The sequence below is a fragment of the Microcebus murinus genome, chromosome 22 (assembly GCF_040939455.1).
Source record: "Microcebus murinus isolate Inina chromosome 22, M.murinus_Inina_mat1.0, whole genome shotgun sequence".
Classification (NCBI taxonomy): Eukaryota; Metazoa; Chordata; class Mammalia; order Primates; family Cheirogaleidae; genus Microcebus; species Microcebus murinus.
This window is the reverse complement of record NC_134125.1, coordinates 26313845-26328526: the sequence shown is the minus strand read 5'-3', so window position 1 is coordinate 26328526 and position 14682 is coordinate 26313845. Positions and strand designations below refer to the sequence as shown.

The 14682-nt window shown below is 54.3% G+C and overlaps 1 protein-coding gene across 1 annotated transcript in view; it reads left to right on the top strand.

Annotated features, from left to right (window-relative positions):
* CLTCL1 (clathrin heavy chain like 1) overlaps positions 1-14682 on the top strand; it is a 42557-nt gene that overhangs the window by 25082 nt on the left and 2793 nt on the right. Inside the window, 7 exon segments of the mRNA XM_075996828.1 lie at positions 3531-3613; positions 4114-4169; positions 4172-4281; positions 8953-9031; positions 9034-9062; positions 9314-9472; positions 12952-13173. Coding sequence (XP_075852943.1) covers positions 3531-3613; positions 4114-4169; positions 4172-4281; positions 8953-9031; positions 9034-9062; positions 9314-9472; positions 12952-13173 — 738 coding nt within the window.

The following is a 14682-nucleotide window of genomic DNA, read 5'->3' as shown; positions in this document are numbered from 1 at the left end:
ACCGCGTCGGCATCTGTCTGGAGGAGCGATGACCCTGGCAGAGAGTCGGGCAGAGGCCTGATTGGAGCACGTGCAGAGAGGAAAGGAAGACACAGGACAGCTGTTGTAGACACACGACACCTCTGCTGAGAAATGTGCTCTTAGGGAAGGGTAGAAATAGTCTGGCAGCCCTGGGTAGGTGAGGAAAGCAGGAGTAGGATTGATTTGGTTTGGTTTTAAGCTGGGGAAGCTAACAGTGGTTCCTTAAGCTTGTGGGGATGGGCCAGTGCAGAGGGCGATGCTGTTGCAGGGAAAGGGCAGAGGCCACATGCACAAGTGGGGTCGGCCCCTGGCGTGGCACTGTGGAAGGCTCTTGTGACGGTTTCTGTCTTCTCAGGAAAAGGGAAGACAGGTATTCAGCTTAAGGACTTGCTGGAGTTGTGAGGCAAGAAGAATGTATGAATAGTTGACAGGAGAGAGGCCACACATTAAGGAAGTAGAGTTGGTAGTGCTGCGAGCCCCTCCGAGGTCAGTGGTCACAGCTTCAGAGAGACCCCTTAGCACTTTGGGGTCCCACTGTCTGTGTGACTCTGTAGCCACAGGTGTACAGCAGGCAGAGACCTGGCTCTAAGCAGAACTGAGAGCAAGCAGGAGAGTCGAGGGTGAGTGCCAGGAGCCATCAAGCTCGGCTGTGGGCACGAGCTGGGGACGAGTGCACGCCAGGCGCAGACAGAGTGGTGGGCAGCGGGAGGCTGGTCGGCTGCTGGGCTGATGGGGCTGAGGCACTCAGGAGCTGGGCGTGAGGGGGCACTGGGCAGACAGAGGGTGCTTGTGACAGGGTCCCAGGGCTCACAGTTCTCTTCCAAGGTCTAGGGGATGGCCATGGCAGTGACTGGCTATTGTCATGAGGGAGACAAGGTCCTTAGAGCAGAAGAAGTCAAAGAAATGGCCCCTCGCAGTAGGGACCTGTGGCCTTTCCACATGAGCTGCTGAGGGCGGGCTGGGGGGCAGGTGGACTGCTGGGTGAGGTCTTCAGCCTCTGCCCTTCTTGGAACTGTGTGCCCAAGGTCGAGCCCCAGGGCACACACGCAGCTGCTTGGTGGAAGACACCCGTGTTCCTCGGCATGATGGTGCGTGATGTCAGTGGCCTCTGACGGGGTGTCATGCCCTAAGTGGGGTCTGTGGATTGCTGGCGGGAGTACAGGCTTTTCACTTCACTGTGGCCCAGCATGCATGACTGGTCCCACGTAGATAGGTCCAGGTATTAGAAAATCCATACTTGATCAATCCTACGTTTACTTTTTTCTCATTCTCATTTCTCTGATACGAAGGTGCGGTTTAAAATTGTCGTGCTAGGGAGGGGAGGAGGAGGCAATAAAAAAAAAAAATAAATAAATAAATAAAATTGTCGTGCTATGGTTGAAGTGGCAGTGCTTTTTGTTCCCTAATGGCACATAGCAGCAGGACAGCTGAGACCTGCCACGTGGGAAGCAGTGTCTCCTGTCTGCCACCTGTGGTTGACGGCAAGGCCATTGCTCTTGTGGATTCAGGATGCTTCTGCCGCACCCTGCTGTGTGGGACAGCCCACCAGCTCAGATGTGTGGGGCAGGAGGACATGAGCTAGTGCAGCGGCCCAGTCAGAGGATCAAGCAGGTGCTTCAGAATCTACTTGGCCCAGGCCGGGCAGGGGCAGGCCAAGCAGGGCCTGCTGACTCAGGGTGGCATCCCTGCTCAGCCACATGCTGTTTCTGTCACTGAGGGATATGGGTGTCACTGCTGTGAATCCCACTTATCCCATTGATAAATGAACAATGGCAGGTGCCTCGTGTCAGTGGGTGCTTCTCTCAGGTAGTGCAACGCCATCATTGGGAGCCAGGGAGTCCTGAGCTCAGATGACACCGGCTGGTCATCCTGGAGTTCTTTTTTTTTTTTTTTGAGACAGTGTCTCACTTTGCCCAGGCTAGAATGAGTGCCATGGCATCAGCCTAGCTCACAGCAACCTCAAACTCCTGGGTTCAAGTGATCCTGCTGCCTCAGCCTCCCGAGTAGCTGGGACTACAGGCATGTGCCACCATGCCCGGCTAGTTTTTTCTATATATATATTAGTTGGCCAATTAATTTCTTTCTATTTATAGTAGAGACGGGGTCTCGCTCTTGCTCAGGCTGGTTTCGAACTCCTGACCTTGAGCAATCCGCCCACCTCGGCCTCCCAGAGTGCTAGGATTACAGGCGTGAGCCACCGCGCCCAGCCCATCCTGGAGTTCTTGACAAAAATCTTTTGAGCTTTCGTTTTCTCTTCTACTAAACAGGGATGCTGCCCATCCTCTAGGGCTCAGTTGAGATGACATGTCCTCGTGTGCTCACCGTAGGCACAGCACTGGCTGTCCTTGCTGACTGGACTAGTGGGCACAGCCCTGCTAGTGCTCCACGTCCTGGCATATGGCTGGTGGCCTCACGCCACACTGTCTCCCAGCATGGCTCCAGAAGAAAGCACTGCGTGGATGCCAGTGCCCCCCAGCCAAGGGACAGCAGACGCTCCAGAGGCCCACCTGCTGCAAGCTGAGGCGGCAGAGGGCTCCAGGTCACAGCAGCTTAGCCCCACAGAGACATGTCCATTGCAGCCTTGGGCACCGAGGGGCTGAGGTGGGAGGGTGACAAGTTGTGCTCTACCTTAAACTGCCCACTGGAGGGACACAGCACTCTGGTCATGCCATGTGGAGTGGTTAAAGGGCTGAGGGACTACCTTGTCCCAGGTTTTGCCAGTGCCGCCAGCTCCAAAGGCCCTACTGCAACTCTGTCGACTCACATGGTACATGCGCAAGCTCAGAGAGACCGGCTTGTCCTTGGACAGGTTCCTCTTGTCACACAGTTATCCTGAGGAGCCGTGTGGTTGGCAGGGGAGGCCCATGGGGCTCAGAGGAGGTGGATCGACACAGAAGGAGAACTTGAGACCCTGCCTGTACTCCTCAGCCCCACGCCACGTCCTGACTCCCCCTTCTGCTTATTACATGTCTGGCCAAGACCCCTCTGGTTGGCCCCTGTGCTGCTGAGTCAGAGGCCAGCCCAGAAGGGCGACAGATTCCAGGGCTCCCATGTGAGCATGCCCACAGCAGCTGGGGCTGGCTGCTGCCGCAGGTGAAGCTTTGTGACAGGGCTGGGTCACTGCTCTGTTCTCCCTCCTTGCGGGCAGGGACCAGGGACCTTGCCGCCTATCTGGGTCAGAATCCATGGTGACAGTGAGTCCTCTAGCCTGAGCAGGGAAGAGGAGGAAGAGGTTGGCGTTGTCAGTAAATCATAGAGGACTGTAATAATACTGTGTCCACTTTTGGTCTGCAAACCCCAGTGTGCCCCACATGGCTGCCAGGTCCCCTAAACGTCACACTGCTGAAGGCTCCAGTGGTGCCCGTCCCCTGCCCCAAGTGTGGTTCCAGCACTGGCTGTGCTGCACACGTAGCCTGGACCCCTGCACGCTCGTGCAGGCTTGGTCACCACTGCTGGCTGGCTCGTGCCCTTCTGGGTGGTGGGAATTACCTTACTCCCTTCAACAATAGAGCTGTGTGCAGGCCCTGACACTGGTGCCACAGCAGCTATCCAGTGACATTGCCCAGCAAGAGAATGATGACCAGGAGGGAAAGTACCAAGAGACACGGCAGCCTGGCTGGACTCTGAGACCCAGGAGGACAGGCACAGGGTCTGCCCAGCGTGGTCCCGCCGTCTCCATAGGAGTCTGCTGTGCCTGGGCCAGCATCCGGCCCCGCCCAGGGTCTGAGTGCCTGGGCTCAGAGGCACTGGGGAGGTGACACGACCTGCTGCCCCCTTGTTTACAGCTTGAGCCAACCCATTCAAGGAGGGCTGGGGGACTCTTGCTTGGATAAAAGCATATCTTTTTGAATTTATTCTGGCTGATGACACTCAGTCATTCACTTAAGAGATACTGGGTGAGTGTTTACCCTGCACCAGATGCTGGCGTAGGTGCTGGGGTGAGGCAGGAACCAGAGCGCCCTGCCTCGTAAGAGAAGTGTCAGGGCTGAGGAAAAGAATTCTGCGGCCACAGCCACGGGAGGGCAGCATGCTGGGCCGTTTGTTCCCACGGGGTGGTGTCAGGCCTGGCTGGGCGGAGCCATTGGGCAACAGAACTGGGCAGGGAATGACCCTCGCCTTCTCCGCTCAGGCTGCCAACGCCGAGCTCTGCACAGAGCCCTGCAGCTCTGTCTGGATTACACACCGCTGCTCGTCAGTGACCTGCTGCTGGTGCTGTCGCCCCGGCTGGACCACGCTCGGACAGTCAGTTTCTTTTCAAAGGTGAGTCAGCCAAACCCCAGGCCCAGAGAGCAGTGTGGCAGGCTCCCTCTGCCCCACTCATCTGAATGCAGCCCTTTATAAACGATTTTTGAAATGAACCCCCCAGCCAGTTTCAAAATTTAATTTATCGAACTGTTTCAGGTTTCAGATACAGGCATACCTTGTTTTGCTGTACTTTGCTTTATCGCGCTACTCAGATGCTGCATTTTTTTACAGATTGAAGGTTTATGGCAACCCTGTGTCAAGCAAGTCTGTTGGTGTTATTTTTCCAACAGCATGTGCTCACTTCCTGTCTGCCATAGTTTGGTAATTCTTGAAACATTTCAAACTTTTTCATTGTTATTATATCTGTTATGCTGCTTTGTGATCCGTGATTTTTTTTTTTTTTTGAGACAAAGTCTCACTCTGTTGCCCAGGCTAGAGTGAGTGCCGTGGCATCAGCCTAGCTCACAGCAACCTCAAACTCCTGGGCTCAAGTGATCCTCCTGCCTCAGCCTCCCGAGTAGCTGGGACTACAGGCATGCGCCACCATGCCCGGCTAATTTTTTTGTATATATATTAGTTGGCCAATTAATTTCTTTCTATTTATAGTAGAGACGGGATCTCGCTCTTGCTCAGGCTGGTTTCGAACTCCTGACCTTGAGCAATCCGCCCTCCTCAGCCTCCCAGAGTGCTAGGATTACAGGCGTGAGCCACCGCGCCCAGCCGTGATTTTTTTTTTTTTTTTTTTTATGTAACTTAAACATTTGTAAACCAGCCGTGATTTTTGATGTTACTATCTTAATTGTTTTGGGGCACCACAAACCACACCCATATAAGATAGCAAAGTTAATCGATACATGTGCTGTTCCCCTTCGCTGTCCCTGTCCTTAGGCCTCCCTATTCCCTGAGACACAACAACATTGAAATTAAGCCAATTAATAACCCTACAGTGACCTTTAAGTATTCAAGTGAAAGGAATCAAAAGCTAGAAACTGATTAGGCTTAGCAAGGAAGGCATATCGAAAGCTGAGATAAGCCAAAAGCCAGGCCTCCTGCACCAAACAGCCAAGTTGTGAATAAAGAAGTTCTTTGCTTTGTTTTGTTTTGTTAAGACACAGTCTCGCTGTGTTGCCCAGGCTAGAGTGAGTGCCATGGCATCAGCCTAGCTCACAGCAACCTCAAACTCCTGGGCTCAAGCAATCCTCCTGCCTCAGCCTCCCAAGTAGCTGGGACTACAGGCATGTGCCACCATGCCCGGCTAATTTTTTCTATATATATTAGTTGGCCAATTAATTTCTTTCTATTTATAGTAGAGACAGAGGCTCGTTCTTGCTCAGGCTGGTTTCAAACTCCTGACCTCGAGCAATCTGCCCGCCTCGGCCTTCCAGAGTCCTAGGATGACAGGTGTGAGCCACAGTGGCTGGCCAATAAAGAAGTTCTTGAGGCCAGGCTCGGTGGCTCACACCTATAATCCTAGCACTCTGGGAGGCCAAGGAGGGCAGATCGCTCAAGGTCAGTTCGAAACCAGCCTGAGCAAGAGCGAGACCCCGTCTCTACTAAAATAGAAAGCAATTAATTGGCCAACTAAAAACATATAGAAAAAAAAAATTAGCCAGGCATGGTGGTGCATGCCTGTAGTCCCAGCTACTCAGGAGGCTGAGGCAGGAGGATCATTTGGGCCCAGGAGGAGGTTGCTGTGAGCTAGGCTGACGCCACTCACTCACTCTAACCTGGGTAACAAAGTGAGACTCTGTCTCAAAAAAAATAAAAAATAAAAAAGTTCTTGCGGGAAATGAAAAGTGAACACAGTGTGTTCCAGTGAACACACAAATGATAAGAAAGCGAAACAGCCTATTGCTGATACGGAGAAAGCGTGAATGGTCTGGACAGAAGATCCAACCAGCCACAACATTCCCTTAATCCAAACGCTAACCTAGAGCAAGGCCCTAACTCTTCAGTTCTGTGGAGGCTGAGAGAGGTGAGGAAGCTGCAGAAGAAAAGTTGGAAGCTGGCAGAGGTCGGTCATGAGGTTTAAGGAAAGAAGCTGTCTCTACAGAAGTGCAAAGTGAAGCCGCAGGTGCTGACGCAGAAGCTGCAGCAGTTATCCAGAAGATCCAGCTAAGATCAGTGCTGGAGTTGGCTGCGCTAAACCAATGCAGAAAAACAGCTTCTATTGGAAGACGACGCCATCTCGGACTTCCATAGCTAGAGAGGAGAAGTCAGTGCCTGGCTCCCAAGCTTCAAAGGACAGGCTGGCTCTCTTGGGGGCCAGTGCAGCTGGGCAGAGGCTTCACCCGGGGGGTTTTGGCCCGTGGGCAGAGGGCTCACCTGGGGGGTTTGGGCCCGTGGGCAGAGGGCTCACCTGGGGAGTTTGGGCCCGTGGGCAGAGGGCTCACCCTGGGGGGTTTTGGCCCGTGGGCAGAGGGCTCACCTGGGGAGTTTTGGCCCGTGGGCAGAGGCTTCACCTGGGGGGTTTTGGCCCGTGGGCAGAGGGCTCACCTGGGGGGTTTTGGCCCGTGGGCAGAGGGCTCACCTGGGGGGTTTGGGCCCGTGGGCAGAGGGCTCACCTGGGGGGTTTGGGCCCGTGGGCAGAGGGCTCACCCCGGGGGGTTTTGGCCCGTGGGCAGAGGGCTCACCTGGGGAGTTTTGGCCCGTGGGCAGAGGCTTCACCTGGGGGGTTTTGGCCCGTGGGCAGAGGCTTCACCTGGGGGGTTTTGGCCCGTGGGCAGAGGCTTCACCTGGGGGGGGGTTGGCCTGTGCGCAGAGGGCTCACATGGCGGGTTTCGGCCTGTGGGAGTGGTGTTGGCTTGTGTGCAGAGGGCTCACCTGGGGTTATCGGCCCATAAATTTAAAAAAGTAAATATTAAAAAAGAGGCCGGGCGCGGTGGCTCACGCCTGTAATCCTAGCACTCTGGGAGGCCGAGGCGGGCGGATTGCTCAAGGTCAGGAGTTCAAAACCAGCCTGAGCAAGACCCCGTCTCTACCATAAAAATAGAAAGAAATTAATTGGCCAACTAATATATATATATATATAAAAATCAGCCGAGCATGGTGGCTCGTGCCTGTAGTCCCAGCTACTCGGGAGGCTGAGGCAGGAGGATCGCTTGAGCCCAGGAGTTTGAGGTTGCTGTGAGCTAGGCTGACGCCACGGCACTCACACTAGCCTGGGCAACAAAGCGAGACTCTGTCTCAAAAAAAAAAAAAAAAAAAAAAAATATCACCATTAATGGTAGTTTTGAAGAAGTGGATTCCAGCCCTCATGGGTGACACTGAGTAGTTCAAGACTTCAGTGGAGGAAGTCACTGCAGATGTGGTGGAAATGGCAGAAGAGCTAGAATTAGAAGTGGAGCCTGAAGATGGGCTCAATCGCTGTGTCTCATGAGAACAGCTGAACAGGTGGGGGCCGCTTCTTGGGGATGAGCAGAGGATGTTTCTTGATGCAGAGTCCACTCCTGGTGAGCATGCTGTGTCCCTTGTTGAAATGACAAGGGACTTAGAGTCGTGCACAAACTGAGTTGATACAGCGGCGGCAGGGCTTGAGAGGATCGACTCCAATTTTGGAAGAAGTTCTGTGGGTGAAGTGCTGTCACACAGCATCACATGCTACAGAGCAGTCCTTCATGAAAGGGACAAGGATCCAGCAGACTTTATGGCCTTATTTTAAGAAATTGCCACAGCCACTGCATCCTTCAGTGACCACCACCTGATCAGTGAGCAGCCGCCAGCATCAAGGCCAGAGCCGCCACCAGCAAAAAGTTTAGGGCTCTCTGAAGGCTCAGATGATGATTAGCAGTTTGGGCCATAAAGTATTTTAAAAAGGTACGTATATTGTAGGTATGTATATAGGTATGCATATTGTTTTTAGACATGCTATTGCACACTTAATGGATCACAATATTAGGGACCGACCTTCCACAGCCCCACCGGACAGAAAAGCAGAGACATCGAGGATGCAATTACACAAGAGGAGGTTTATTTTCTGGCTAGCCAGGGTCCAAGCCCCAGAGCACCAACGCAGTGGTCACTCTTGCAGGCAAGGACCCTGACTGGGGTCGCAGCGTGCCTTTTATCCCTATGGTGCATACGCTATGCAGTGGCTGATCACGTGTGGGTCATGCATTGACCTTTAACATGATTGGCTGGCTGGCAGCCCCACTATACAGGGGTCCGAACAATGCAAAGTTGGCGCAAACAAGCAAGCAAGCAACGGTTTCCATGGCAAGCAAGCAACAGTTTCCAGAAGCCGGATGTTGGTTCGGCTTCACTGGGGGTGTGGGCCTTGCAGGTGTGCAATGTCTCGACCCCTCACAACAATATAGTATAAACATGACTTGTATATGCCCTGGGAAACCAAAATATTCATGTGACTTGCTTTATTGTAGTGGTCTGGAACCAAAGCGCAGTATTTCTGAGGTGTGCCCATACAGGTTTGCATTCCAGCCAAAATGTCTGCAGGTGACATTGCTGTCTACTGAATGACCCAGACAGTCCTCTTGTGTGAGTGTGTTTAGGCCTATTGGTTCTGGGTGTCCAGAGGTGCCCTGGGTCCTGGAGCTGGCCCATTGGAGAGGGTGTGCACACACTCAACCAACCTGCACCCCTCGCCAGTGTCAGCATGTCATGGGGCACTCCTGCCCAGCATGTGACAAGCTTGGCCTTATGCCTTGATATCTGCCCCCAACCTGTCAGGCAGGCCAGCTGCCCCTGGTGAAGCCTTACCTGCAGTCAGTCCAGAGCCACAACAACAGGAGTGTGAACGAGGCGCTGAACAGCTGCTGAGGGAAGAGGAGGATTACCAGGTGGGTGTGGAGAAGGGAGCCCTGTCTGGGTCGGCAAAGCAGTGAGTCCCCAACCCAGGAGCAGGCTGGGCGCTCCCCCTGCACCAGCCAGTCTATTCTCAGAGCAGGCTACAGGGCACTGGTGGGTACAAGGACAGGGGCCTTTCTGAGGCCAGGGTGGCAGCCACCTCCAGGTAACGCCATGTGCCTGCTCATTGTGCAGGCAGCCCATGTCATGTGTCACATCCCTCATGGAAAGGCTGTCTTCCTAGGGCTTGAGGGCATCTGTTGATGCCTATGGCAACTTCGACAGCATCGGCCTGGAGAAGCCCCAGCTGATGGAATTCAGGCGTGTCTCGGCCTCTCTGTACAAGTGCAGTAATCGGTGGGCCCAGAGTGTGGAGCTCTGCAAGAAGGATCATCTCTACAAGGTCGGTGGCCCCATGCCCCCACTTCCTCCCACCCTGCCCCGAAGTGTGCCCCCTGATGTTTTTGGGTGGAGGCCACACCTTCCCTCTTCTTCCCGAGGCCTGGCTCTGAGGTTCACCAGGAGATCCTTGTGGGGGCGAGGGGTTGACGTTAAGCGGGAGCATGTTTAGAATGTGGGGTGAGCATTTCGAGCCCTCTAGAGCCCCTTAAAAATTGTTTGGATTGACTCTCACAGAATCTTAGAGAGTTGATTCTCTTCCCAGAAGTTGCACATGAGTTTCACTCGACCTGTACACAATGTGGCAGAATTCACTGCTTTTATTATTATTATTATTTTTTTTTTTTTTTGAGACAGAGTCTCGCTTTCTTGCCCAGGCTAGAGTGAGTGCCGTGGGGTCATCCTTACTCACAGCAACCTCAAACTCCTGGGCTCAAGCAATCCTCCTGCCTCAGCCTCCCGAGTAGCTGGGACTACAGGCACGAGCCACCATGCCCGGCTGATTTTTATATTATATATATTAGTTGGCCAATTAATTTCTTTCTATTTTTATGGTAGAGACAGGGTCTCGCTCAGGCTGGTTTTGAACTCCTGACTTGAGCAATCCGCCCGCCTCGGCCTCCCAGAGTGCTAGGATTACAGGCGTGAGCCACCGCGCCCGGCCTATTATTATTATTGTGGGGTTTTTTTCCCAACAACTGCCTTCTGTGAGGAGGATTCACTTCTTGACGTCTACTTCACTTCCTTTCAAGATTTGGGGAATTTAAAAACCTAAATTAAAATCACATTCAAAATATTTGTTTCATAAAGGGGCATGGTAGCACATGTCTATAATCCTCGCTACTCAGGAGGCTGAGGCAGAAGGATTCCTTGAGCCCAGGAGTTTGAGTTTACAGTGAACTATGATGATGCCACTGCACTCCAGCCTGGGTGACAGAGTGAGACCCTGTCTCAAAAAAATAAAAAAATAAATTGCTTTAAAGTTGTGCATGGTGACACACCTGTAGTCGCCGCTACTGAGGAGGCTGAGGCAGGAGGATCATTTGGGAGGAAAGAAAACAAAACATTTGTTTTTCTGCCATCGAGAGATGGCTTAGCACCACTCTGAGATCCAGGTCCAGGCACCGGCTCAGCAGGTGGGCCATCTGGAGAGATCGCCAAGACCCCGAAGGCATTGCTACCCTCTGCTTGGCCCAGCTCTGTGCAGTGGGTAGAGGGGAGCTATGCAGAGGGCCCTTGTCATAGTCTGCAGCTGCGCTGATTCCCAAGGGCTCCCTGGCCAGGAGACCCTGGAAGCCCCCAGCAGATCGTGAGCTTGATCCAAGGGTGTTAGTTTTCTGAGTTGTCCTTGGGCATTTCTGTCTTCCCAGGACAGACAGCTGCCACATCTTGCCTAGCACAGGGTCTCACTCCCATCGCATCTGGGTGCAGCTCTTGGCTTAGACTCCACTGAGGCCTGTGACCCCTGATGTTAGGGTCGCATTGGGCTTTACCCCGAGTTGCCATCTCCAGTGTTTTGGACTGTTCTGTGACAGCTGCTAGCCCTTAGTGACGGTGCTCGGGGTCCTGCCTAGAGTGCCCGTGGGCCCTGCACAGGGTGCTGAGAGGCAGTGCTGCTGAAGCTCTGACATTGCTCATGAAGGTCTCAGGACCTGACACTGGGAGGTGACAGCCAGGCTCAGACACACCTAGGGAAGCACACCCCCCGCCCCCAGCTGGCCGTCACAGCCACTGTGTCCTGCCCACACGGCGTCTGCTAGGGGCTGCAGTGCAGCCTCTCGCCACTCAGGCAGTGAGGGGTGAGTGGTGCTGCAAGTGCTGCCAGAGGCCTGCTGGCCTTTCCAGCCACCCACTCGGAGCCACATGGGCCAAGAAGGCAGTCCAGAAGACAAAGCTATGGATAGATAGTGGCTGTCAGTCAGGGTGACTTTGGCCCTTGGGGGGCATTTAGTTGTCACAGTTGGGGGTGTGGCACTACTGGTGGGAGGTAGAGGCAAGAATGGTGCCCACAGCCCTGAGGCACAGGCCTCCAGCGTCAGCCCTGCAACCAGAGCCAAAGCCTCCTGGGAGGGGTGGCCAGGTCACAGCATGCCCAGTCAGGCAGCGACAGGAAGAAGTATTTCCAAATGGCAAAAGTAGAGCTTAGATAAAAGCATGGTGGACAGTGGCAGCTGTGAGGTGTGGGGTATCCACTGCGCATGGGAAGCTCGGTGCTGAGGAACATGGGATGGGCAGGACGGGAGGCAGCTGCTTTGGGGTTGAGTGTAGACCGAGGTGGGAGGAGCCCAGGACCTTCTATCCCCAGGAGTGAAGAAAGGGGCCTGCGGAAGATAAGGTTCATGTGGGAGGGACCAGGACAGGACCTCAGGCTCTGGTAGGGGTCTGGGAGGAGGGAGGTGAACACAGGGAGGAGGACAGAGATAAAGCTGCCTTAAGAGTGGCATGGGCTAGGGTAGCGATGAGAGGGGAGGGTAAGGAAGAGCTTCAGACTTGAGCCGGCCCCCGGCTGCAGGAGCAGGTACTGCTGGCACCCGGGAGTCCTCTAGGGAGCCACTAGTGCACGGCTGAACTTGTGGTCTGGAGCACAAGGGTTCTGGAAACATCCGCTTTCTGGTGACAGTGGTTGAGGAGGTGCCCACGTTCAGGTGCAGGCTGCAGACAAGCCAAGGGGACGGGGCAGGACTGAGCGGACCGAGCAGCGGGCAGCTGGGGAGGTTCTTTCCTGCGGGGAAGGTCTGGAGGGGGCTGCTTGGGGCCGGCTCACAGCGGCTGGGTCCACGTGGGAGTGGAGACTGAGCGTCTTCAGGAGGCTCCAGAGCAGGATTCAGAGGCAACAGTGGGCATGTGGAGCAGGACCACCATGGTTGTCCCCAGAGAGTGCAGCGACTGTGGGCACTGATCTCGGGGTCTCAGGCCTCCAGTCTCTGAAAAGGGTGACAGCAGCCCTGCCGGAGTCAGACAACCAGCTCCAGCATGTGGCTAGAGAATAGAGAACCGCTATAAAGGGCACTGGTTTCCTGATGACTAATAATGTTGCATCATTTTGTAAACAGTGTTTTAGACAAACAAATTTGCAAGGATGAAAATGGCAGTTAGGGGTTTTTGAGGGACTTGAAGGAAAAGCAAGTTGCTGTTTCCCAAACACTCGCTAGCCATGCCCCTCACCGGCAGTTGGCTTGAGTGCGGTACCTCTGTAGTCCCTCCCTTGTCAGCACCCACCCCAGCCTGCTGCACACTCCCTCTGCCCATGATCACTGGCCCTGAGGCCAGAGCCCCTGTCTCCCAGGGCACCTGTACCCATGTGGGCCACCTCCAAGCAGCCAGGTTCAGGGACTGGCTCAGCCACGTGTCCAGACTGGCTCTGGAGTGCAGGGAGGCCTTCGCAGAGCCTGGCACTGTTCCCTGCCCTGCTAGCCCAGTCGCCTGTGGGGCCGAAGCCTCTGGCTGCAGCACAGCTGAGCCATGTGTCTTCCTGGGCCGCAGGACACCATGCAGCACGCCGCAGAGTCGCGGGATGCCGAGCTGGCTGAGAAGTTGCTGCAGTGGTTCCTGGAGGAAGGCAGGCGGGAGTGCTTTGCAGCCTCGCTCTTCACCTGCCACGACCTGCTCCACCCTGACGTAGTTCTCGAACTGGCCTGGAGACACAACCTCATGGACTTCGCCATGCCCTACTTCATCCAGGTGATGAGGAAGTACCTGAGAAAGGTGAGCATATGGGCCCAACCAGCCCTGGCCTGGCTTCGGGAATGGCCCCTTCCCTTCACACTCAGGTGGTTTTCTGCCCAATATTAACCCCCTCCAGAAAATCACCATGGTGGGTGTTGAGCAGAACTGAGCACTTCCCCCTCGCAGCAGCTCTCCTGCAGATCCTGCCTGGGAAGCTACAGTGGCATGCACACTGCCAGGGAGCATGATAGGTGCTCACTGATGGCCTTGGATTTCATCAGGGTGACAGTGAGGCACCAGCTGGTGACAGCATGTGGGGCTCAGAGAGCCTCCAGTGGAGTCTGGGGTATAGCTGTGGGGTTACCTATTGGTGATACCCCCTTGGCTGAACACATAGTAGGAATGATAATGCATGCATCGAATTCCTCTAACAGCTGTAGCTTTATCTGCCTCATCAAGGTAACAGTGTCTGATTTTAAAACTCTCCCTGGGTGTCGAAGCCCTAGGAATCCCTATCTGGGACCTACCCACTGTCCAGAGACCTGTGTCATCTGGTCCAGTTTGTGGTTTCTAACACTGTGGAAAACCCACCTCTCAGCAGCACCTACTTGCCCATCCAGCCGTACACTTGCTCTCCTTCAAGCCAAATAGAGAGCCCAAAGCTACTCATGCTGAGGCTTCTTTCTGTGGTGCAAGGGAAGGTAGGGGCCTCCCAGGTTAGCGACAGCCAAAAAGAAACAAGAAGCGGGCTAGTGCTGCCAGCTCTGGCCTGGAAGGGCTTGCGAGCCTGCCTGCACCTGCAGAGCCTCTCAGAAGCTACCAAGCCCCCAGCGAGGGCCACCCCAGAGGCCTTGCAAAACTATCTCCTGCTGTAGGAGAGTGACGCAGTCCCACCCACACAGACACCTGAGTATGAGGCTCCCTGGTGACTCTGCAGGGGTAGGGCAAAGGGTAGCCCTAACCATGTGGCCTGATCTGTATGGTCTGCCAGGGGACACACATGGGTTAGATTTACAAAGGTCCCTGGTTCCTCAGCCACAGTGGGTGGCAGCTCCCTACAGGAGATGTCTGTGTTGTGTAGAGTTTGCCTCGGAAACTGCTCTCACCCACCGGGAGCTGCTTTTCCCATCCCTAAAGTGTCTTCACCAGAAAGCGGTCTTTTTTGAAAGCCTGCATAAAGAAAGAGGAATGTGGGGCCGGGCGCGGTGGCTCACTCCTGTAATCCTAGCACTCTGGGAGGCCGAGGCGGGCACATCGCTCGAGGTCAGGAGTTCGAAACCAGCCTGAACAAGAGCGAGACCCCCATCTCTACTATAAATAGAAAGAAATTAATTGGCCAACTAATATATATACAAAAAATTTAAGGCCGGGCGCGGTGGCTCACGCCTGTAATCCTAGCTCTCTGGAAGGCCGAGGCGGGCGGATTGCCTGAGGTCAGGAGTTTGAAACCAGCCTGAGCAAGAGCAAGACCCCGTCTCTACTATAAATAGAAAGAAATTAATTGGCCAACTAATATATATAGAAAAAATTAGCTGGGCATGGTGGCAC